At 43.5% G+C, this 25,687-nt stretch overlaps 1 protein-coding gene across 2 annotated transcripts; it reads left to right on the top strand.

The window, feature by feature from the left end:
* Nucleotides 1-13,736: 13,736 nt before the first annotated feature.
* Nucleotides 13,737-25,225, top strand: LOC144889776 (uncharacterized). Of its 2 annotated transcripts, none has more exons than XM_078770976.1 (6): nt 13,737-13,928; nt 15,296-15,362; nt 15,663-15,755; nt 15,995-16,087; nt 24,362-24,453; nt 24,679-25,225. In XM_078770976.1, the coding sequence occupies exons 1-6, from the start codon at nt 13,878-13,880 to the stop codon at nt 24,808-24,810; spliced, it is 528 nt and encodes a 175-aa protein (XP_078627102.1). In that variant the 5' UTR covers nt 13,737-13,877; the 3' UTR covers nt 24,811-25,225. The 2 variants fall into 2 exon arrangements, with proteins under 2 accessions (XP_078627102.1, XP_078627101.1); XM_078770975.1 differs by having other exon boundaries at nt 13,888-14,043.
* The last annotated feature ends 462 nt before the right edge of the window (nt 25,226-25,687 follow it).

Below are 25,687 nucleotides of genomic sequence, written 5' to 3'. Positions count from 1 at the left end.
CCTGTATTCCGGAGGACACACTTGGAGTGGATGGACCTTTTGGTTTTCTTGGAATGGGATTATTAGTTGGAAATGTTTCAGGAGGCACATCACTGTAAGATGCAGGAAGGGCGGCTATGGTTTTGGAGCGCTGTTTGTTCTCATTCTCAGTGACATTCTCATGATTTCGAATGCTGCCACTTTTGTCATGTGAAACATGTTGTGTCAGTGATAACGCGGTTCCATGAAATGAACTTTGTGCTGATGCTGATGATGGGTTGTGATCTATGTTGTCTAGGTTGCCTGTTGTGAATATTCCACTTCACAATTTTGTTGGACACACAACGCCGTCATGTTTGTATATTTCTATGACTCTGTTGGCCTCATCTGTGGATACCTCCAGTATGCGATCATAGGAAACACACAAACCATGTTGAAAAAGAACGTCAACGAGATCCCGTTTCCTTGTTTTGCTATGAATGAGAAGACCCAGGTAAAGTGGCAGTGATGTTTCACGTTTCAAATTGTGACGTACTGCTGTAGTTTCCAACCTTCCTCGTTTCATAGTGTTGAATGTTACAAGTTGAGTTAAGGATTGCACAGAGACGCCTCCCTTGTTGTTTGCGTTTTGTTTTTGTATGTTTGTACCAGCAAGAATCATTTCCATCAACGCTGCCAATGATGGTGGTGAGTTGTTATATGATTCGTTAACTAGGGATCCATTGAATTGGTATTGCTTTTGCAAAATATCTTTGCGCACAATCTGGGCAGCTCTCATGAGAATGACCGCGTCGTTGTCAGAGCTTTGTCTACAAGCATGCAATAAAGCTTCACCAATGTCCTCTTTGAATGACAGTGCCACTTCATGGTTGCTCTTATGTGCCTCAAGTTGCGGAAGGTGTCTGAGCAGCTTGTCCTTAAGGTGAGTTGAATTAATCCTCTTTGAGATATCACCTCCCAGTTGTGCCAGACGTTCTGTATAAAGCTTTGTGAGATCGGCTAACTTGAAAGTGTAACTGTCATCTGTACACTTCATTTCTTCCAAATAGGCTATCAATTCGGCCAAAGCTACTGATTCTGGTGGCATATTTTCACTTGAACTGGCTTCCTCATTCTTTCTTACAAATGATCTGTATCGAGTGTGGAGAACAGTCATGCACTTCTTGTGATAAACAGCATCTGATGCTGTCATATCACCTACAGACAATCTAGCCAGGAGTTTTGTATCCCTCAATTCTGTTGCCATCAATCGAACATTGGAATCTACATTTTTTGTTGCCGCTCTGTGGACTATTTCTTCATCTATCTATAATTCCAGCAATCTCTGTGTGTCTGTGTGTCTGTGTGTCTGTGTGTCTGTGTGTCTGTGTGTCTGTGACCGCTGTTTCTCGACAACCACGGGTCCGATATACTTGAAACTTGCCAGGTATATTGCTGGGGACCCGAGGATGTGCCTTTTCAAGGTTTTAAATTAATCGGAGAAGTACTTACCGAGCTATGTCCAAAAAACGCTTCAACCAATCAGAGAGCAGCGAGCTATCACGTGTGCCGAACGTGGCGATCAGACTCTGCCTCGGACGGCACATTTGACAGCGTATTCATTTATTTCACGTTGGAAAACGATGTTGCCGTTAAACTATGTTTTAAAACGAATTCAAACTGCGATTAAATTAAAACGATTCATCCTAACTGCGATTTGCGAACTTCCGGACAGTGAAGACTTCACTTCCGGCAGCCAATCACAGAACGCTTTGTTGCGTAGGCGTGGCCGATGTGAGCGCGAGCGGAGCTGAGCGCGTTACGAGCTGACAACTGTTTCTCGACAACTACCGGTCCGATATACTTGAAACTTGCCAGGTATATTGCTGGGGACCCGAGGATGTGCCTTTTCAAGGTTTTAAATTAATCGGACAAGTAGTTACCGAGCTATGGCGATTTCTTTACCAAACACCGCAAGCCGTTCGCTTTGGACCAAACCATTTCATGTAAATAGAGGGGGGGGGGGTTCTGTGGTCGTTGCGAATGGACCAAACCATTCATGTAAATAGAGGGTGGGGTTCTGTGGTCGTTACTGCCACGTGGTTTCAAAGTTTTTTTTTGTTGTTGTTGTTTGCACGCATGTTTTTTTGCACCCACGTACGGGCACGCCCTAGGATGTTTACACACACACACCCCTACACAAATTTTTTTTTTTTTTTTTTTGGCAAGGAACGGGCACCCACATACGGGCACGTCCTAGCTTATATATAGTACGGGCATGCCCTAGTCTATCTATAATTCCAGTAATCTCTGTGTGTATGTATGTCTGTATGTCTGTGTTTCTCGACAACCACGGGTCCGATATACTTTAAACTTGCCAGGTATATTGCTGGGGACCCGAGGATGTGCCTTTTCAAGGTTTCATATTAATCGGAGAAGTAGTTACCGAGCTATGTCCAAAAAACGATTCAACCAATCAGAGAGCAGCGAGCTATCACGTGTGCCGAACGTGGCGAACAGACTCTGCCTCGGACGGCACATTTGAGAGCGTATTCATTTATTTCACGTTGGCAAACTATGTTGCCGCTATGTTGGCGTTAAACTATGTTTTAAAACTAATTAAAACTAATTTGCGATTCTTTCGCTTTCCTGCGCATTTGTGCACGCTATGGCGATTTCTTTACCAAACTCCGCAAGCCGTTCGCTTTGGACCAAACCATTTCATGTAAATAGAGGGGGGGGGGGGGATTGTCACCGTACTCGCAAGCCGTTCGCTTTGGACCAAACCATTTCATGTAAATAGAGGGGGGGGATTGTCACCGTACTTGCAAGCCGTTCGCTTTGGACCAAACCATTTCATGTAAATAGAGGGGGGGGGATTGTCACCGTACTCGCAAGCCGTTCGCTTTGGCTTTGCGAATGGACCAAACCATTTCATGTAAATAGAGGGGGGGGGGATATAATTTTAGATATATATATAGTACGGGCATGCCCTAGTTACTGATAATGCTATCACAAAAGAAACATGTGCTAGCAGTACTCTGTTCAACGGATGGAGATTTGAAACTTGTTCTGAGTCTTTTCTTAACAGGCCAGTAAGTTTCTTCACCAAGTTTAAGGTCTGAACTTTGCTTTCTTTCCCTTGATTCAGCCCTGGCCACACGAGAGCTGCTGCACTGCACATAACAGTTTTTGTGCCATTTGGCAGCATGCGCAGCTAGGGTTTCTGCAATACCGCAACCATCATCTAGTCGGGAAATGTTTATCCCGCAAGGCAAGGCACCTAAATCATTCAATGCCTTGAGATTTTGAGCAAGATTCTCGTAGACGTCTAGACACGACTGATTGCTGCCCTTACGTGCATCTCTTAGTGGTTCATTTTCAGAACGTTTCTGGCAAAGAGCGCAAATGTTCCAGTCTGTTGGCATTGGAATTGTTGACGATGTTTTCTTTGATTTCGACATTGGATCTGAAAGAGAAAAAACATTAACAAAATAAATTATTGGAATGTCATGTGAATGTTCAGTTCCGGCAGAAAGTGTTAAATTTCACATACAGGGGTATTTTGGGGCGCTGAATTTCCCAAATTTCTACTGCCTTCGACAAAATTTCAAACCCATCAGTAGATTTGAGATGCAACAATTTTCCAGTTATCATAATAATGCTCAAATGATTTAACATTATGACATTACCGTACACTGTGCTATTAAAGCAATGAAAACATCGATGTTTGTCTTGGCGGCCATATTGGAATTTAAAATGGCGGCCATACCGTTTGTCAGACATTTCAAATTATTGCATTATTGAACTCAGCATGTCAACATACCCTTGTGTACCAAATTTCAGCGCCACAGGTCATTTAGAACCCAAGATAGGGAATTTCAACATTTCGTCTTGGCGGCCATATTGGAATTCAAGATGGCGGCCGGTCCATTGGTTAGATCTCTTGGATCCGCCAATTTTTGAAATCAGCGCCCCAAAATACCCCTGTATGCGAAATTTCACACTTTCTGCCGGAAATGAACATCTTTTTCACATATCTGCCCCACTAAATATAAATTTATGATGTCATCGCTCATGTGGTCTGGCAGCCATATTGGATCAAATAAAAAAATGTTCAAAAACAGAAGAGTTGCCTCGCAACAAGTTGACTGCGCAGGGTAAGTGTTCGATGAATACCATGTAGTTTTTCTCTGCAACTATTGATCTAATGGACACAAAATTTTCAACATGGGGGCACCTCCTCCCATTTGGAATGATTTTCGATTTTTTTGATTGCCAGAGAGACAGGCAGACTTAATTTTTTTTTTTACCTTACTGCGCATGTGTGATTGGGACAAGATTCCATACACTTTGCCAAATTCAGAGCGAAATTACTGCTAAACTGCAGGTTCGTGTTCCGATTCATGTTCTATAGTGTTCAAAATTTAACATTCAATTGAAATTAAGGATCATAATAGATCATAGACTGACGTCTGTAGACAATATGAACCAATTGCTTAACCTCGCTATTCGCTTCGTGCGCAGAGTAAAAATAATGTCGAGAAAGATATTCTGGGGAAATGATGAGCGAGTGAACTGAACCAGCAACGTGGTAAAGTCTGGCCAAGACAGTCATGCACATCAAACTCTAGCCCAGTGAAGATAACATACACAGCACGATTAAATGCCACAGAACAAGTAAGGTACATTGTGAATAAAGGACAGTAATTAGCATTTACAGTAAACAAACCATTAAGCAGATTAGTAAGATCCTCAAATTGGAGAAACACTGTTTTGCTGTTCCAATGCAGGTTCGCATTCAAAGCTGTTTCGTTCATTTCACCTGCATTTGCAGCGCACTTGGGCAGTACGTGGGACGTTCTAAAATATAAAAGATCAACGAATGATATATCCACAGTCGACAAACGAAATCCCACAGTCGTCCAAGACACACCAACAAGCATAATAGAATGAGTTGTAGCGGCTACCGCTGGGTTTACACAATCGCCTTGCACCTACCAAGGACGCGGAGCGATCACCATGCCGGGCTCGTCCAGGACGCCCGGGCAGGCCCGCGCTCAACTTGCCAGGCCGCGTCCGGGACGCCCGGGCATGCCCGGGCATGCCCGCCCTCGACTTGCCAGGCCGCGGCCAGGACCCCCGGCCACACCCCCTCTCGCCTTTCCCAGGCAAACGCTCCGGGATAATGTGTGTATATATATTGCTGCCCGATAAACGGGCTTTTCAGAGTACCCGAGTTGTTTTGTGACAATAAAGAAACTCGGACGAATTCCAGCTTTTTGTCGTGTCCATTCTTCCGACTACGTGGGAGCACAGCTCCTTCACCATCATATCTTTTCCTATGAGATGTGTTTCATATTTACACAGAAACACAATTTTAAAAAATAACAAAAAATAAATGAGCAGAGAGACTTGGTGAAGCATTAAATAGTCTGAAACCCCTCAGGTGGTTTAAGTCTGAGTTGAAGGAATTATATTCATAAAATACGTTTTTTATTTCCCTCATTTAATTGATTACCCACACACATATATACAGGGAACTCACGCCCCTCCCCTCCTCGTCCCCCCCCCCCCCACCCCCATGCTCCATGCCGCTCACTCACTCGGAACAACTCACGCCCCTCCCCTCCTCGCCCCCCCCCCACCACTCCCCCCCCCCCATGGTCCATGCCGCTCACTCACTCGGAACAACTCACGGCCCTCCTTACACCGTTCACTCACTCGGAACATCTCACAGCCTTCTTTATACTGTTAATGCACACGGAAAATCACATTGTTCACACACCACTCACTCGCACAATTCACTCCACAGTTTTCCCTGCTCACTCCCTCATACCACGATATTTTGGTAAGAACAGAATAGATCACCAAATTTGGACCACGTCCAGACAGCTATTTTCATTTGTAAATGAGAAACTGCATAAAAACATTTTATTCACTCAATTTTTGGGCCGGTCAAGATCTGGGGTCGGAACAAATGCCCTATTTGCCCCCGTTATAATCCGCCATTGAGTCAGACAAGCCTGGTGTTGGCTTAGCGTTTAGGGTGCCGGCTTGGGATCCCAGGATCCTGAGTTTGAATCCCGGTCGATCGTTCAATTAATGCCAGGGGGGTTGACTCAGCCTGTCATCCTTCCGAGGTCGGCAAATTGAGTACCAGCTCTGGTAATTGGGGCACTGCATCAGTGGCACTGACGCGCTTCCAGAAAAATGATGCAATCAGCAGCCACAAGCTGCATACGAAATAACAACAACATTGACTCAGACCATAGCCTTTTCAAATAGATCAAACATGTTTGGAAATCAGCAGTTATTTGCATCGCTGATGCATGCCATTCATGCATGTGCAGACTGGGAAACTGCCATTATTTACAGTCTGTTGTGGATTGCAAGGTAACTGCAGTATGTGTAATTTACGAAGGAAAAGGGCCCAGAATAAACAGAAATATAACCCCACCCCACCCAAAAAAATTGGACCGCAGGTCCTGAAGCTCAGCTGGATCAGGAGCAACAGTCACTCAAACCCCCCACAGAGCTCCTTACACCCTGATGTTTTAATGCCGTGAACACACTTTGGTACATCATGGGCGATGAAGGTTGTGATCAAGTTTCATTGGAATTGTTTGTATAGTTTCGGAGAAGAGAGCAAATACCTATCTTGGGGTGGGCAAAAACACCCCTGTAGTTCCCCTTGATGAGCGCAGATTTTTATGCGGTCAATACACTTTCATGAGGCATCAGAAATGAAGCTTGTGGCCAAGTGAGGGGTGGAAAGGGGACTTGAGGGGGGGCACATCCCGATCTCCCGATGGACCGAGGACCGGCTGAGGATGTTGGACGAGTTACTGACGAAGAAGAAGAATGGCGTCGTGTGCTCTGAGAAAGCGTTGAGTTTAAATGAACAGTTTCGTGTCTATTTGCACTCCATGTTTAATGAAAGTTTATTGAAAATAAAGGATTCGTCACAGACTGACAGGTTCTGCTGCGACAAGTATTTTCACTGAATGGGATATTAAAAGCAGAGCAGAATCCGCAGGCAGGAATCCGCTCCTGTTTACCTCAATCCAAATCGATGTTCTGCGAACATTAATTATTATTATTATTATTACTAGCCGAAACCCGTGGAACATCCACGGAAGGGAGGATGTGGTGTATGGATAGAGTGTACCAATATGGATGGCATAGGGGATTTGCTTGTCCGAGTAAGAGTTAGGAAGAAAGATGAGAATGAAGAGTGCGTATATTAACAACGTATTTATTGCAATCTACTTAAATGACAACGCTACGATATACTTTTGAAAAATGAATGGATTCGTAATAGGAATCGGCATAGCACCACTCTGGCCATTTTTTATGAGACTATATGGTGTGGGTTGGATTTGTGTGAACAAAATCAAGAAAAAGGCGACACTTTGTAGAATCCTTTGTAGAAAACTTTGTAGAATCCAACTTACACTGTGTATAAAGTGTCACCTCCTGACTTTGTATTTTATATTGTTAGAGACAAAACAAACACTAAATAACATAGCCACATACTAAAAACGTGTATTTTCAATTTTCACTTGTGCAAAAATGCTACTCACAATTACATCGCCTGTGCGTCGGCCTGTGATTGAGCCAGAGAGTTGGCCTGTGAGTCAACTTCCTTTCCAATGTCTGCAAGAATTGAAATACTGATTGTGAATGTGTAAAATTATATGAAAGAAGAACATGCATATCAATAGACGATGCCATTGAAAAGGAGAGCAGCTGTCAATATAAAAGGATGTCTGACTTATCAATTTGACATTATTGCACAGGAAATGACAAACAAAGAAACAGTTCATTTCCATCGGGTAATATTACGATGAGAGATCAGCCGATACCTTTATTATGTCCATCAGCATCCATGGCACTTAGGAAAAAAAAAACCGTGGCATCAGCCAGCCGCAGCCAACTATCACGTACCGTCTCGAAGTCAATGCCATCCTTTTATCTCTTCGTATACACCTCACTGATTTCTACCTTATCGTGAACAGGGTAAAGCCTACTTTGATAATCATGAACGGTGGCAGATGCAGGAGCGAAACGTAAGCGTAGGCCTCGGCCCTACCTATCCAGTTGTTGTTTCCGTTGTGTAAGGGGGGAAAAAAACAAACATTTTGGTCTCAGACCTTTGAGAGTACGTCGTTCCGTGAACTTTTTGAACGGGCCTCGTATGCCATGCTTCGTCAACGTTGGGTTGTTTTAAAATGATTTGAAGGATTAACTTAAGCACCGTGAATAGAGCAGATACTGATGGGCTGCTGATCGGTTTCACTTCGTTGTTATATATGGAAGAAATTATGGTAAACCCACCTGATGAGGTTAGCGTGCACCGCCATCGATGACACCGGCACAAATGGCGGAACAGATGGATTCTTCTTCATCGCATTGCATCGCATTCTCTTCCTGTGAAACTGTTTCATAGAACTGTGTCGTTTATGTACATTTTTATTTTATTACATTCACGTCGTTTCACATTCTCGACTTCGTGGAGCTTCAATGTGGTTCAAAAAAATAAAATAAAGATGGATTCTTCTTCATCGCATCGCATTCTCTTCCTGTGAAACTGTTTCATAGAACTGTGTCGTTTATGTACATTTTTATTTTATTACATTCACGTAGTTTCACATTCTTGACTTCGTGGAGCTTCAATCTTTTGTGGTTCAAAAAAATAAAATAAATATGGATTCTTCTTCATCGCATCGCATTCTCTTCCTGTGAAACTGTTTCTCCATTTAACGTTTCCAAAATCAAAACTTCAAAAACTTCTTCACTTCGATTCGAAAAAACTTCAAACTTCAAAAAACGTTCCCAAAACGTCCCTCCATTTAACTTTATTAAAATGACGATAAAGACCATTTGACCATCGCCTTCGCCCAGCAGACGCCAATACGATGGTGTCGTAAGATGGCGTCGTATCGGCCGATAATCGGATGCTTTTGGGTCCCAAAGTCGGCGAATTCAGATTTTTCGAGTATGGCTGTACGTGATAAACAAAGAGCGCGGTTCGTAGATGGAAAATGCATTAGTGCCGTGGGCATGGGGTCACTGGGTGCGGCGTAAAAGGGATAACAAAGTCGAGTCCTTACGGTATTATTATATAGATTACGCACGTTAAAATCACCTTATTTAAATTTCACGATGTGCAAGATAAACATTTCACAATTTACCTGGTAATTCTGATCACCCTGGGTCCTGGGACCAGTTTGTGCCCCAAGTCTTTCACGAACTAGGTGGTCATGACTGATGTTCGACTGAAGCTGGTAGAAACTTGGAAATTGATCTGGATCTCAGGGATAGGTCTCCTCACCTTCACAATGGACTCTTTAACATCCACCAACGAGGACGAGCAAACGGGATACCTAAGGGACGGCGGAACATTGGTGCAGGCCCTCCCCATTTATTTATGTTTTCGTGGAGCCCGCCATGTTATTTAAGCGGTGCCGAGCACTCCGTTCCGTTGCATGGGCGGTTTTAAATTTCAAATAAATGTTGTTTGAGCGGTTTTAAATTTCAAATAAATGTTGTTTGAGCGGTTTTAAATTTCAAATAAATGTTGTTTGAGCGGTTTTAAATTTCAAATAAATGTTGTTTGAGCGTTAGTTGCCGCTTGGTAACTGAACACACCTGCTCAGGTGTGCATGCTGTGGTGTTCTTGTGTGGATGTTTCCGAATTCCGACAACGTTCTTCAGCAAACATCATCTCAAGGAATGTCGAGTGAAGGAAATGAAACTGAAGATAATCTCCAGAGGTGAGCGCCTTGTATAAGTCCCGACTTCCCCGTTAAGTTTGACGTAAACGGCAAGAGTGACGTCATGCATTGCATTGGCAACAGAGTCGCAACAAAACTGTTACAGTTATCTGTTATTGTGACGTCACGTCGCTTAGGCAATCTGAGCAAACGGTGAGAAGACGTTTGATTTCGAGGAGAGTTAAGAAACATTCTTAATAGATCGAAATGTTTTTGACGGAGATCCTGAAAAGGCTCGAACGGGAGAGGATGGTGAGTTCCACATCGACATCAAATACTGTGCAGACCAAAGAGCTGCTGAATGTTCCATGTGCGGTTGTTTCTTCATTTAGTATGAATGGTCGATCACAGTATGTCAGCATCACGTGCCGTTATCCCGGTCAGAATCCGACACTTTTGTTGTGGGGAAGTGTGACGCATTCGCAGCCCTGTGTGCGCGCCCTGCGCATGCGTGTCCGGGTCTCTTCACACAGAACACGTTCGGCATTGATTGCAAAGCACTCAATGCATCTCTTCCGAAGTATGTTCCACAAGAACACCCTCAGCTTTATTTATTCGACCGAGCGAGGCTGTTTATTCCAGCTCCGTGAAACACCTGCGACCCATGCCAACAGAAAACAGACTTTGTGGAACACCGGTCGCATTTTACATCCAATCATGTAACTTCCTTCTTTTTTCTTTTCTTTTTTTTGCATACAAGATCGAGGCTCGTGTAAGAGCTAACATCAATCACAAAAAAAAACGGACACACAAAACAAAAAGGGAGCGGGAGACAAGATGGGTAGAGAGAGGGAAGCACACAAGTACAACAGCGGAGAGCAGGGACATTGGGAGATCTGTGGGAGGGAGAGTGCTTGCTCCCTGAAGCCTTCAATAATTCTCCCTGAGTAGGCGCTCCTACGTTGAAGCTTTCGTGTCGATTGCTCAAGCGGTTACGGAGACAACGAACGTACAAGACAAGAACCAGAAAATCATTTCGTCCTTGTCGCACAGCAAATCTCTCCGACAAATTTCGTTTGATTCTGTCCATAACTTTTTGAAATAACGTGATATATATCATTTTTGGCCCGATCTCTCAATGGTGAAGAATCGCTTAAAAATCTTGTCGGATCCGAATCCGGATTCAAATCTTCACCAAAATCTAATAATTTCGTACTTGTCACACACACAACCTGTCCAACAAATTTCATGTGAATCAGTCCATAACTTTTTGAGGTACACTATTCACAGACAGACATGGATGAAAACATAATCTCCCTCCCATAACATCCAGAGGAAAAAAGGTCAAAAAGTGAGGGCCAAAGCCGGCAATCCACAACATAGTCAAGGATGGTCGTGGACGCCTAATACTGGTTTATTACACTGCAATTGCTGCCACTATGGAGTGCTCTGTCGGAATCGGAATGAATCTTGAGCCTTTAACCTTGAATTATCCTGATTCCAGCCCTCAACGTTCTTGTTTCAGGGAACCCTGAGTCATCCATCCCTCCTGGGCAAGAAACCTGCAAATAACGGTAAATGTGTTCCTGCTCTGAATACAATTTTCTCTTTCACCTTGAGTCATGTCAAAGGCAAAGGTCATTCCTCTCTGGGGTACATCGATTACAGTAGATCAATGGTCAGGCCTCAAGAACATTGGGTGTGTGTTCATTTACCAAGTTTATTGTGGAGAGATCGCGAAGAGGTTTAAGCATTTGAGCATGCACTCCATTCAAACCCGTTAAGGAACGGCTGGCTAGGCAAGCGCTAGCGAGCTGCTTGGTAAAGGAGCACACCTCCAACTCTTGTGGGGTCTATAGATTACAGTAGATCTTCGCTCAGTTCTGGAAGTAAAACTTTACTTATGGATGTCTGGATTCCTCCAAATTTCTTTGTTTAATGTTGTAAACAGCATAAGCGACTGTTTAGAAAGCTAATCATGTGTGTTTGTGGTTTGTAATATTTTACAAGCCCGGCTTCGCCGCTGTTCGACTTGCAGACTGCGATGCAATTACAATCGTTGATGTTTAAAGTTTCTGTCACATCTGAGTTTAAAGACTGTTGGTTTTCATTGTTTTATCCTCTCCGATAATACGTGCAGATCCTGTTTATAGCTTCAGTCAGCTAAGACCATGCAGTTTTGGTATACCGTCCACCAATCCATGAACGAGCAATTTTTGCAGAGCAGCTGAGGCCATCTATTTTCCACATCCGTGTGGAGTGGGGCGAGAATTATAAGGTTACAATAAATAGGAGATGTACTGTTCATAAGGGAACATAAGGTAGGGGAGAGTGTGGAGGAGAAGGGTATCTTCTCTGATATGCAGCACGTTGCTGCGGGTTACATCATTCCTGTAGGTTGGGACAGGCATTTGTAATTTGTTCAGGGTGCCGATGATAACGCAAACCTACTCTTCATTGTAGGACACCGTGGGATATTTGCTCAGCATGGCTTTTATATTTACAGCGTGGCTCTTAGATGTTCTGATGTACATCAAAGATATTGCAAACAATGTGGTTCAAAAGTTAACTTCCTGATCTTTTCCTCCAACCTATCCCAAAGCGATGAAATGGTACCAGTGGCGGCGTCAGGAAAACGAGGTGAGATGTCCATCCGAACGACTCTGCCATAATTATCCCGTCCTCCAGGTAGCGGGAGATGGGTTTTGCGTGTGTGTGCAGGTTTGCTTGTGCCTCCTGGTTATGACTTTTTTGAAACCATAAGTTGAGCTTTTGTCATCAAATTTTCATAAAGCCTTTATTGTGAGATTATGGACAACACTCATTAAAAATAGGACCACGGGTCCTGAAACTCACATACATCAGCAGCAACTGTCAATGACGTCAAGTTTTGCTGCGGCTGCAATGCCCTCTGCAGGTAAGGGCAGGTATTCTTCTCAGGACTGAAGGATGCAATACTTCAATACAATACAATGCAATACTGCTCATACTCAGGACTGAAGTCCAGGTGAGCTAATTTTGTTGCAGTTTTCCTCCGTGGCATGAAGTGAAAGGTGGGGTTAAGCAATTTGTTCAGTTTGTCTGTCTGTCCACAACGTCAGTTTATGATCGAGGAACAAGTTAATCCCAATCGAACGTTATATTTTGAACACGAGTTGCAACATGAATAAGAAACTGAACATGTAATTTAACAGGACTTTGGCTCCGAATTTGTCTTGATCGCTCATGTGCTGAGTGGAGTGAGATCATATTGTCACTCTGCCTGTCTGGCAGTCAAATAAAATTGAAAATAATTGAATCATCAAACTTACTGTTTTTGAGGATGTCAGAAAGGACACAAACAAGCACAAATAACTAATTAACTCATGACATAACTAATATAATAGAATAACTAATATATAATCTATATGATAATACCGTAAGGACTCGACTTTGTTATCCCTTTTACGCCGCACCCAGTGACCCCATGCCCACGGCACTAATGCATTTTCCATCTACGAACCGCGCTCTTTGTTTATCACGTACAGCCATACTCGAAAAATCTGAATTCGCCGACTTTGGGACCCAAAAGCATCCGATTATCGGCCGATACGACGCCATCTTACGACACCATCGTATTGGCGTCTGCTGGGCGAAGACGATGCGTGGTGTGATGGGTGGTGTGAACCAAATGGTCTTTATCGTCATTTTAATAAAGTTAAATGGAGTGACGTTTTGGAAACGTTTTTTGAAGTTTGAAGTTTTTTCGAATCGAAGTGAAGAAGTTTTTGAAGTTTTGATTTTGGAAACGTTAAATGGAGAAACAGTTTCACAGGAAGAGAATGCGATGCGATGAAGAAGAATGCAAAACCTTATTTTATTTTTTTGAACCACATTGAAGCTCCACGAAGTCAAGAATGTGAAACTACGTGAATGTAATAAAAAAAAAATGTACATAAACGACACAGTTATATGAAACAGTTTCACAGGAAGAGAATGCGATGCAATGCGATGAAGAAGAATCCATCTGTTCCGCCATTTGTGGCGGTGTCATCGATGGCGGTGTACGCTAACCTCATCAGGTGGGTTTACCATAATTTCTTCCATATACTGTGATAACAACGAAGTGAAACCGATCAGCAGCCCATCAGTATCTGCTTTATTCACGGTGCTTAAGTTAATCCTTCAAATCATTTAAAAACAACCCAACGTTGACGAAGCATGGCATACGAGGCCCGTTCAAAAAGTCCACGGAACGACGTACTCTCAACGGTCTGAGGCCAAAATGTTTGTTTCCCCCCCCCCCCCCCCCTTACACAACGGAAACAGGGCCGAGGCCTACGCCGACGTTTCGCTCCTGCATCTGCCACCGTTCATGATTATCAAAGTAGGCTTTACCCTGTTCACGATAAGGTAGAAATCAGTGAGGTGTATACGAACACCGAAATAAACTGTGACGGAGGATCAAAGGGGTGAGAAGGAAACAGAGTAGGGTAAGGGTGGGGGTTCGGAGGGGATCGATCATTAGACTAGAGAGCCACAAAAAGGAGTTCTATAAAAGGTTTACCATTTGGGGCGCTTTCTTTCCCTCCACCACCAAAGGTGGATGGAGGTTGTGTTTTCACCGCCGCCGGTCTGTTTGTCTATGAACAGGATATCTCAAAAAGTTGTGGATGGATTCGGACGAAACGTGGTGACCAGGTTAGGTATATGACGAGGATGAATTGATTCAATTTTGGTGAGGATTCGAATCCGGATCCGGATACGGGAATTTTTAATTTATTAAGCGATTCATGACCATTGAGAGATGGGGCCCTAAAACGATATATAGCATATTTCAAAAAGTTGTGTACGAGTTGGTTAAATGAGTTGTTTCGATGACAAGAACAAGCTGATTCGATTTTGGTTCAAGTCGGATCCAGATCCAGCCTATCAGTGGATACGAATCATAAAATGTCCACCTGGTGGAGGTATGCGCTCTACTGAGTGCCACCACTGAGTGGACAATCCAGAGCATGCATTTGTGCTGGTGTCGGCGATCGTTGTGCATATACGCACTCTTCATTCTCATCTTTCTTCCTAACTCTTACTCGGGCAAGCAAATCCCCTATGCCATCCATATTGGTACACTCTATCCATACACCACATCCTCCCTTCCGTGGATGTTCCACGGGTTTCGGCTAGTATAATAACTAATAACAATAATATTACTCATAATAATATATAATATAATAACTAATATAACTAATAACAAATAACTAACGTGTTAACTAATGTGGTGTGAAAGACGCTGCATCAACGGTGGTAAACTTCCCAAAAAATTCTTCAACTTTTAAAATATTTTTCATCATTTTTGAAAACTTTTACTTTGTTTCAATTGAAAATATATATTTGAACACTGGAGAATACAAATCGCCCTTTTTGCCACTTTCAAAAACCTTTCCTTTAGCAGTAATTGGACAAAATATTACAGCATTTTACATCATCTTGACCAATCCAATTTGCCGCTTACAGCCCATGTCCATGTCCTTTTTTCTCAAGAAAGCATGGGGAAAGTATTCTATGAACTCTCTAGTTGTTTTTTAAGCTGTTGCCAAGAAGGGTGTGCAATGTCGTAATTTGTGTGCGTGTCTCTGCAGTTGGTGCACAGCCCACCACCTTTGGAAACGGATGCATCCTGTCTGCTGAGTACCCCAGCTCAACCAGGTATGATATCGAGTTATTTGCATTCAGAAAAAAAGGAAAAAACAGGCATCAGGTTGCACTTTGTATCATTTATTCCTTAAAAATAATCTCAAACTCTTTTGAAGTTTTCTTTTGCAGGCCTAAAATTTCTCTTTGTTTTCTCATTTCAACGCTTTCTCAAGATCGTATTGAAAATATGTTGATGAGGAAACATTGGATCCAAAGACGAATACATTTTTTAAGAGAATGTGTCTCTGGTCGCTGTGCAATTTCCCGTCGATGACATAGTTTTCTCCATTTTTGTTCAACCCCGTCCCAAAGACTGCAACATCGGTGACATGAACCACTCCACTCTGGCAAAACCCAACTTGAAACTCAAAGCAGCAGCCCTGATTCACGACAGTGCATCTGGAGGTACTGTTCATTTCTGACACCCACTCGTACACTCTCTATTGGTTTTTATTCTTTGTTACGTGCATGACTTTTTTTCTTCTTTTTTTTGTATACAAGATTGTATTGAAAATATGTTGATGGATGAGGAAACATTGGCTCCAAAGACGAATACATTTTTTAAGAGAATGTGTCTCTGGTCGCTGTGCAATTTCCCGTCGATGAGATAGTTTTCTCCATTTTTGTTCAACCCCGTCCCAAAGACTGCAACATCGGTGTTATAAACCACTCCACTCCGGCAAAATCCAACTTTACACTCAAACCGGCAGCCCTGATCCACAACTGTTACTCTGGAGGTACCGTTCATTTCTTACACCCACTTGTACACTCTCTATTGGTTTCTATTCTTTCTTTCGTGAATGACATTATCACAATTTTTATTCTTAATTTATCTAAGGCTTACATGGAAGAGTTCGTATGACACATATTTCACTGGTGTGCACACTCATTTTAAGCTGTCTAGCCTGGGTTTGAATTTTTTTCTTTCTTGGTATACAAGATTGAGGCTCGTGTAAGAGCTAACATTAATGACAAAAAAAACAAACGGACACATACAGTCACTTGAAAAATTAAGTACACCCCATGTAGTCCTTGAGCCAGACCAAAAGTAATGCTCCGGCGGGGGGAGTAATTCTCATTATGATTTTCCATTAGACCAATGTCTCAAGTGTCAGAAAAGGTGTGATGGACATCTGAGAACGGTAGCTTAGTGCCCGGATGGACGCCATCTTTGAAACCACCCAGCTCGAAAATGCCCATTTGGTGGGGTACATTGTTGCACGTGTATCTGGACTTCTATACTAGCTATCGATGTGCGGTTGACGACTAAATATACGTCCGATGTGTACCGTCTAAATAAAAAATTATATGAAGCATTTTGTTTTAGATTAATTATTATAAAAATCAATTATCGAAAAAAAATCATATATTTTTCAATATTTTATTATTAGACTTGTACTTTTTTTAGTGAAACAACACTGGTATGATTTTCCAAATTATGCATTGTGCTACACCGTTTATCTGTCTATAAAAATAACTCAAAAACTAAAACATATCATCCACACGAGTTTACAACAAATAAATGTAAAGAGGCATAAAATGACTTAGGCCGCCGCTGGCATTATCTATTCTGACGATAACGCAAGTTAGGAATGTCGTACGGAGAGGATTTTAACACCATACGATATCTAATAAGCAGGCGGAAATTGTTACATAGGAAATCTGCACTTTGGTGGCCATCTTGGATTTCAAAATGGCCGCCAATTATATTAATTATTCATTACTAGAGTTTGGAAAGACGTATGGAGCTGATTTTAACACCATACGATATATATTCCTAATAAGCAAGCGGAGGTATCATTGAACATGTCATGTTTTAGTCAAATAACACCGGTATGATCTTCCAAATTATACATTTTGCTAAACCGTTTATCTGTCTATAAAGATTTTCAGGCAATTTGGCCTGCATTATAATAGAGAACAACATATGCTATACAATATACAGTGCACACAAAGTTAATCATCAGAGTCGCCATCAGAGTCATTGGCATCCTGAGCCACGATAGCATCATCCTGCACCATGTTGGAGCATCCCTGCAGCTTACACACAACAGTGCACTTCAACCCATTCAGTATGCAGGAGCAATCTGACGGTCGACACGTCCTTCTGCATGTGCATGAGATGAGATTCAAGACGACATCTGGAGCTGGTAGACCCGCCATCCATCGGATTGTGAGCGAACCGCCATCATCGAGTTCCCAACCATGTCCTGCTGATGGTGTTGGGACGTCTGGTAGGTTTTCAAGGCTGCGTCGCCAGATAGCCGCCTGATAGTTGGCCCTAAGCGTATGTTGCATCAAGGAGTCTTCACAAGGCGGCAATTGTCCAGATTCGATCTGGCCCTTCTTTGCACAGAACATGTGATAACGGAGCGAATTAACACCGACGATCTTCGTGTTCTTGGCGTACAGCTGACACGTGAAGGCCTGAATGCTATTGAAGACGTTTGTTGGTACATTCCACGAAGATCCCAGATCTGTGAATGCTTGAAGATACAGCTCATTCGCTTGCACAAGCTTCAAAGCCTTTATCTTTCCTTGGCTAGCCAGAGCACTCACAGTGTCACACCCGCTCCATGCATGAAGCCCTGGCAATGCACTGCAAACTCCAGACCCCAATACCGCAGCCAACTTTCCAACGTCGATCATTCTGACTCGAACCTTTGTTCCTCGTCTGATGAAGAGCTGACTATCGATGGTTCTGCTGAGATGAAGACTGATGATCAGAACGTCGGTGTCATCTGCCACTAAGATGATCGTCTTGTAGTGGGTAGCGGCGTGCTTTGCGTGGAGAAACATACGCGTGTTTGCTTCCTCGTGGCTACATTCGAGTGCTTGCACCAACTTCCACCTATCGCGGGTCAGTACCAGACATTTTTCACCACAGGTGACATACAGTGTTCTGTTGCCTAGCTTTTCGCGATTTGTTTCATGTTTCCACAACTCCGCCAGAAACACAACCAGTTTCTCCTTTGTCTGGCTGCAAGCAAGGAGACACCGCCAGTTCATGATTTTGTGTGCGGGTCTGATCTCGCTGAAACTGATGCCTTAATTTGAACCGCGGTTCACACGCTCAGCTGCTTTGATGGATTCTTCTGTGTATGTGTCAAAGACAACATCGATGCGCTCACTGCCTTGACCAGCGTGAAGCGCTGCAGCAAGGATGCGGTCAGATAGTTCTTCGAACGTGTCGTTCTCGCCATGCATCTTTTGTATGAGAGCCATCGCATCAATTATTGTTGCACTTCGCTTGTCAACGTTCTCGGCTGGTTCCACAAGACCTTCCATGTGTTTCGCAAGTGCAGCTTTGTTCGTTTTTTTCATTGTCCCATCAACATTTGCCAAAGACCATGGTAACGGCCCTAGTGGGTGACAAAGGACAAGTTGCATGTCGAGGTTCCTTGTCTTGGCGATGAGTATCATGGTGGCAAACAGTTGTCTGTCAGCTCTCAGGACGATCTCCTTGTTTGTGCCCTTCACAACTTTCTGCTTGATCTTACCAAAGGTCTTCAAGTTTAGCTTGTTCAATGTGTCATGAAAGCCTGTTCCCTCTTCAAGACGTTTCTGGAAGCTTTGATACGCCGCTTCCCCCTTTTGCAGGGTGTTGAGTAGGTCATTAGAAACGTCCTCCCTCGCAGCCGCTCCGGTAGATATTGTTACAGACGTGGCTTAGATGTTAGTTTACCGAGCGGTTTTGGTATGACCACGTCTGCACAAGTTACCGATTATACTCGACGTTGACGAAGCCGCGCCACGCTGGCTCAATAAGGAAAAAGAAGACACACGGCTGAATTATAATGACAGACACCAGGGATACGGTTCTCAAGACCTCCGGAGGAGATTATATTCGTTACGGAAAAGGTTAGATTACAGGGGCTAGAGGTACAACATAGAAAGACAAGCACTTAGACACAATCTTATATTATTCCCCAACAGACAACAGGCAAACGGGACAATGGCTGACTCACACGGGGGTTGATGGAAAGGACAGGCGGGTAGCGATGGCTCCAGGTGCACCTGTGCTCAAAGGTTAGAATCGACCCGGTCCGGTCCAGAGATGCGGGGAGGTCTCGTCGCAGCGCTCAGAGGTGACGTTCTTTCTCAGGCGGGTTCTCTTCCTCTCAGCGGTCGTAGGCAAGGCAACGTTCTTTCTCCAGCTGGGGGCGCATCTCACTCACATCCGGCGCGTGGCCGCGTATATCCGGCGGGGAGTGACACGCCCTCGGCTCGTTAGCTCCGCCTCGTGGAATCGGCACGTTGCTTCTCATTGGGTGCGTGCGGGGGGTTTACCAGGCTCCGCCCTTGACGAGGAGCTGACAAGGAGCCCCTTCGTGGTAACCCCGTGGAGCGCATGGTCTGGAGCGCATCGTCTGGAGCGCATCGTCGATGGCGGCGAACCGAGCCGGTGGGAGGACGCACACTCCCCCCCGCGCAGCGCCGTGCCCCTCTGTTGTTGTAGACGGGGAAGAAGATGGGAGGAGGTATGGGAAAGGTCCTAAACTCACTACTGGTGCCATATAATCACATTCTGGTGCAACGAAGAGTCATAATTAATGGAGACGAGGCCTTAACTGACATAGAATAAGAATAACTAGGAAGATGTCCGAAAGTTGTCTACGTGTGGTGCGGTGGACCTGGGCACGACATTTAATGGGGGAATAAGGGGAAGGTCGGCTCTACTGATTGTTATTTACATGCAATGGGACTAGGGAATGGGGGATTGGGGAAAGTTGGGGAGTATTGGAGAAAATAGGGGAATATTTACAAGCGGATATGGAGGCCAAATTCCATATTCGCAACAATATACTGAGAAGACATGACGGATCATCGGCGAATGGATTGGTCCAGTCATTTTCCAGTAGATCACAGATAGCTGTGACGCCAGACTCATCACGTTTGATGCGAGAAGTGGACAAGTCAGGGTGCTTGGTGTGAGATGTGTCGCTGCCATTCACAAGGATAGTTTCTCGTAGTTGCCTCAGTGCAGTAGCCCGATTTTCTGCAGTTAGATAGTATCGTGACACAGCCCCTTGTCGAAGACTAAAACCTTTGTGAGTGAAGTCTGATCTACAAGCCCTATGGTATAATATTGGAATATTAGGAAGTTCAACTGCGCCTTCTTGGACTAGCTTTAGAATTGGATAAAAGTTTCTAACTGCAGCTGCGTCACACAATGTCTTCCAAGAACTGTTGCCCGCTGCCTTGCTTAGTTCAGAGAGTGGCGACTTCTTGCTGCACAGGATGCACGTTCCGGACTCAGGTTCAATCTTCGCCCGTTTCGCCTCGACACCGGCCATCTCAGCTGAAAGAACAAAAAGACTGACGTTAGATTACTCCGATATCCGAAAAGCTCGCCAGCTTACATAGACATACTCATCCAAGTCAGTGAACATGTTAGATGGCGCCACAATACAACTCTATAATAGAGTTGTATGTGGCGCCATCTAACATGTTCACTTTTAGTTCTTAAGCCACCCACCCCCCCCCCCCCCCCTCAGAAATTAATCAGGTCACCGCAACAAATCTCAGACTGAGATATAGAATATAGAATATAGATATAGAATAGACTGACGTCACTTTCGGCACTGGGTTCTGTGGGTTGATTATCGGCGGGAAATTCCAACTGACATAGTTTCGGTTTGTGGAAAGTGCATGCCTTTTCATATATTTTTTGTGTACACTCGTGGTGGATGATATGTTTTAGTTTTTGAGTTATTTTTATAGACAGATAAACGGTGTAGCACAATGCATAATTTGGAAAATCATACCAGTGTTGTTTCACTAAAAAAAGTACAAGTCTAATAATAAAATATTGAAAAATATATGATTTTTTTTCGATAATTGATTTTTATAATAATTAATCTAAAACAAAATGCTTCATATTATTTTTTATTTAGACGGTACACATCGGACGTATATTTAGTCGTCAACCGCACATCGATAGCTAGTATAGAAGTCCAGATACACGTGCAACAATGTACCCCACCAAATGGGCATTTTCGAGCTGGGTGGTTTCAAAGATGGCGTCCATCCGGGCACTAAGCTACCGTTCTCAGATGTCCATCACACCTTTTCTGACACTTGAGACATTGGTCTAATGGAAAATCATAATGAGAATTACTCCCCCCGCCGGAGCATTCACTTCAAAATATGGCCGGTTGGCTCAAGGACTAATGTACAGTTTTGGCTTTTTCAACATATTTCAACACACTGCTATTTGATCTTCATTTCAACAATATTGATAGATAAAGGTGATATAATATAACAAATATCATGAAACATTTCCATTTTGTCGTCCATTGTATAATTTAAATAAACATAAATGCAAATTTCGCATGTGGAAAAAGTAAGTACACCCTTGGCTCTAATAGGTGGTATTGCCCCCTTTGGCAGAAACAACCTCAAGTAGGCGTTTCTTATAACTGTCTACCAGTCTCTGACATCGACTCGGATAAATTTTTGCCCACTCCTCCATGCACAATTCTTTCAGCTGTGCGATGTTTGAGGGGTTTCTTGCATGCACAGCTCGTTTCAAATCCCCCCACAACATATCGATGGGATTTAGATCCGGGCTTTGACTTGGCCATTCCAGAACCCTCCATTTCTTTCTTTTCAGCCATTCCTTGGTGGATTTACTGGTATGCTTAGGGTCATTGTCATGTTGCAAGGTCCACCTTTGGTTGAGCTTCAACTCTCCAACAGATGGCCTCACATTATCCTCAGGCACCCTCTGGTACAATGAAGAATTCATAGTGGATTCTATGATGGTGAGCTGCCCAGGCCCTGATGCAGCAAAGCTGCTCCAAACCATAATATTTCCACCACCATGCTTTACAGTTGGTATCAGGTTCTTGTGGTCAAATGCTGTCTTTGGTTTTCGCCAAACATGTCTTCTGGTACTGTGGCCAAATAGCTCTACCTTTGACTCATCTGTCCAGAGCACATTGTTCCAGAAGTGCTGGTCTTTGCCTAGGTGTTCATTGGCAAACTTTAGTCTTGCCCTGATGTTCTTTCTGGACAGCAAAGGTTTCCTCCTGGCACACCTCCCATGTAGATCAAATTTGTGCAGCCTCTTTCTAATGGTAGACTCGTGCACTTTGACATCAACAGTGGCAAGAGCTACCTGTAGGTCCCGTGATGACATTCTGGGGGTTCTTAGAGACTTCTTTCAGCATCTTGCGGTCTGCTCTCGGGCTGAATTTGCTGGGGCGGCCTGGCCTGAACAAGTTGGCAGTTGTTTGGAATCTTCTCCACTTGTCGATGATCTTCCGGACAGTCGAACGATTGATTTCAAATTGTTTGGAGATCTTTTTAAATCCCTTCCCAGACTCGTAGGAATATATAACCTTCTTTCTGAAGGCCTCAGAGAGCTCTTTTGATCTAGGCATGGTGATGCCGCACACTTCAACAACAAAGAGCAAACCAAACTAAATGTCTGAGGTTTAAATAAGACAGGTTCCTCCAAGATCCTCTCTAACGATGTTCTAATCATTTGCACCTGAGCTGGTGCACCTGATTCTAATTTTAGGTATTTGAAGTCGTGATAAATGTAGGGGTGTACTTACTTTTTCCACATGCGAAATTTGCATTCATGTTTATTTAAATCATACAATGGACTACAAAATGTAAATGTTTCATGATATTTGTTATATTATATCACCTTTATCTATCAATATTGTAGAAATGAAGATCAAATAGCTGTATGTTGAAATGTGTTGAAAAAGTCAAAACTTTACATGGGGTCTACTTACTTTTTTATGTGACTGTAAGACGAAATAAAGGGAGTGGGAGACAAGATGGGGAAAGACGGGGAAGCACACAAGTACAACATTTGAGAGCAGGGACATCGGGAGATCTGTGGGAGGGAGAGGGCTTGGAGAGAGGAGGCATGGGAAGGGGGTGGAGTGTGAAACACACATGGACAGAGCTCGGACTTGCAGGAAAGAAGTTTGTATTTCATTAAAGTGGATCTGGGGTGAATTAACTGGGGTAGAGAAGATCAAGGTTTTGGATGGGGGAAGATAAGAGATGGTGGTGAACAGCTGTTTTGAAGACCTGGAGGGAGGAGTGGGATTGAAGAGAGTGAGAGAGTTTGTTCCAGAGGTGGGAGAAAAGAGCAATGAAAGAGTGAAGTTGAGCAGAGAGTCTTGATTTTGGCAGTTTCACCAGAAGAGGGTTGCTGGCAGATCTTGTGCGACCTGGAGGAGTATTTTGGGGGACAGAGCACAGACAGGGCTGGGGTGGGGGGGGGGGGCTCGGCCAGATAGGAGTCGGTAGAAGACAGAAAGACCACCAATTTCGACCCAGCTATGAAATGGCATTTTGGCGTTTCATGGGCAGGACGATACATCAATGTGTGTGCCGGCCCTTGGATGGACATTGAACTGGCATCACATCTGCCACCATTTATTGGTTGACATTGAAGATCCCGCAGTGTCCTTCGCGAAGAGTAGGCGAGCTATTGCACCCTCAGGCAATGATGCTGCCCTGCAGCCTTGGGTTGCATACAAACGAAGATCACTGGGAGGATGGAAAGATCGGTGTTTTTGCCTTGGATGACATTACAGGGGTGAGTGTGAAAAATAAAAAATGCATTTGGGATTTGGCGCCCCGCTCAAAGGATCACGAGCGATGTTCTTGGATGGGAACACCACACACATCGGTTTATCTGGATTATTTTGAACATTATGCTATTCGGCAAGTCACAATGTGTGCTGAAAGGGTTGTCTGCTTTTTGAGTTGTTCCACTCATACATACATAATTAGATCACATGACTGTGTGTAGATGACCTCATAAGGGACATTTGCACAATTCTTTACAGAATATTTCACCTTTAAAACACTGGAATGCAGATAAATGTTTTTTTTCTTAAAGCAAAACATTGTCTGATTTTTGCATTACAAATGTGTTGTTTAGTCATGCGGTGCATGCCCGTCTGCTAGACAAGATATAGCTGGCTGTTGCTCTTCTTTTAAGTGGTTATTTTACCTCAACTCACCCCTGCAAACAGGTGGTCGTCATCCGATGAGAGCAAATAAAAACATCCAGCAAGATGACTCTGGGTCCATCATGCCTGTGCCACTAAAGTTGGTGGATTACTTTGTACGTACTTACATCATCTTTGCCATCCACTTTGCCTTCACTCATTACATACCTGCCTGACTCAAAGGAACCAAGCAAACCGATTACTGTGCAAACCAGACCGCTCTACGTACATACACTGCATTCTTATATTTATGATGTACATGATGGTGATTTTTTTTTACTAATCCAAACTCTGATCTCCATCCATCATTATTTCCACCATGATCCCCACAACCTCTAAAGGCACATCCATCCTCCATCTACATGCAGCGCGTATCATCTTTGACCTTTCCTAGAAGCCCATGGTATTCACTGATCCAACGCTCACGACAGCAAGTGATGCTGCCAACGTGGCTGTTTCTGTACCAACTGTGACGTCCGACCGCAGAACTACATCACATCATGTCTTTCGCCGACTTCTACTCCACTTTCCTTGCATTATTTGGTCTGTGACACTTACTAGGTTCTCCTCCTTCATCATCACACATGCCCACACGGCCACATCACCTCAACCTTTTCCTCATCCCTTCTATCATTCATTGTAAAATAGGGAAAGATGATATGATTGATGGTTGGGATTACTCAAAGATAATCACTGCTATGATTTCTGGAGGAATGTAGACTCTACACTTTTTTGATACCTCACCAAACTGGCATACAGTTCCTCTGCACTGGCAGCTGTAATCATAAGGTTATCTGCAAACAACAATTCCAATGGCAAGCCTCTTCTTGCATGTGCATACAGTACATGGATTACTTCAATAAAGAGTACAGCAGATAGATGACAAAATTGTGCCTTTGATGATAAAACCAAGCCACTTGGCATGATGTAAGGAATATTAAATATATCCCGAGGGAATATTGTTGGCTATTGGGCCATTGCACATTTGTCCTGTGGCAGCCATTGTGGTGAAACTGATTGAAACCATAAACATAATGACACAAGCAATCCTGCTTCAAACTGTATACATCACGTTCATTCGATCTGAAAAATACCAAACAAAAAAGGCATTTTACATTACGTCATGAAACATTAGGTGATGAAACTTCTTTTGACGTTAGGTCATGAAACATATATCTTGACGATCATCATGACTTCGACAAATCATTAATTGCACAAATCGATCATCCATCTTACTATAATTCACCAAATGTCCGTCCGTCTGTCTGTCTGTCCGTCCGCTCCCAGGTACCGCAAAAACGGCTGAACCGATCGCAACGATACACCTCCATGCCCGTGGGATTCCCACGT

The sequence above is a fragment of the Myxine glutinosa genome, chromosome 1 (assembly GCF_964187855.1).
Source record: "Myxine glutinosa chromosome 1, kmMyxGlut1.1, whole genome shotgun sequence".
Taxonomy (NCBI): Eukaryota; Metazoa; Chordata; class Myxini; order Myxiniformes; family Myxinidae; genus Myxine; species Myxine glutinosa.
This window is presented reverse-complemented; position numbering and strand designations above follow the sequence as displayed.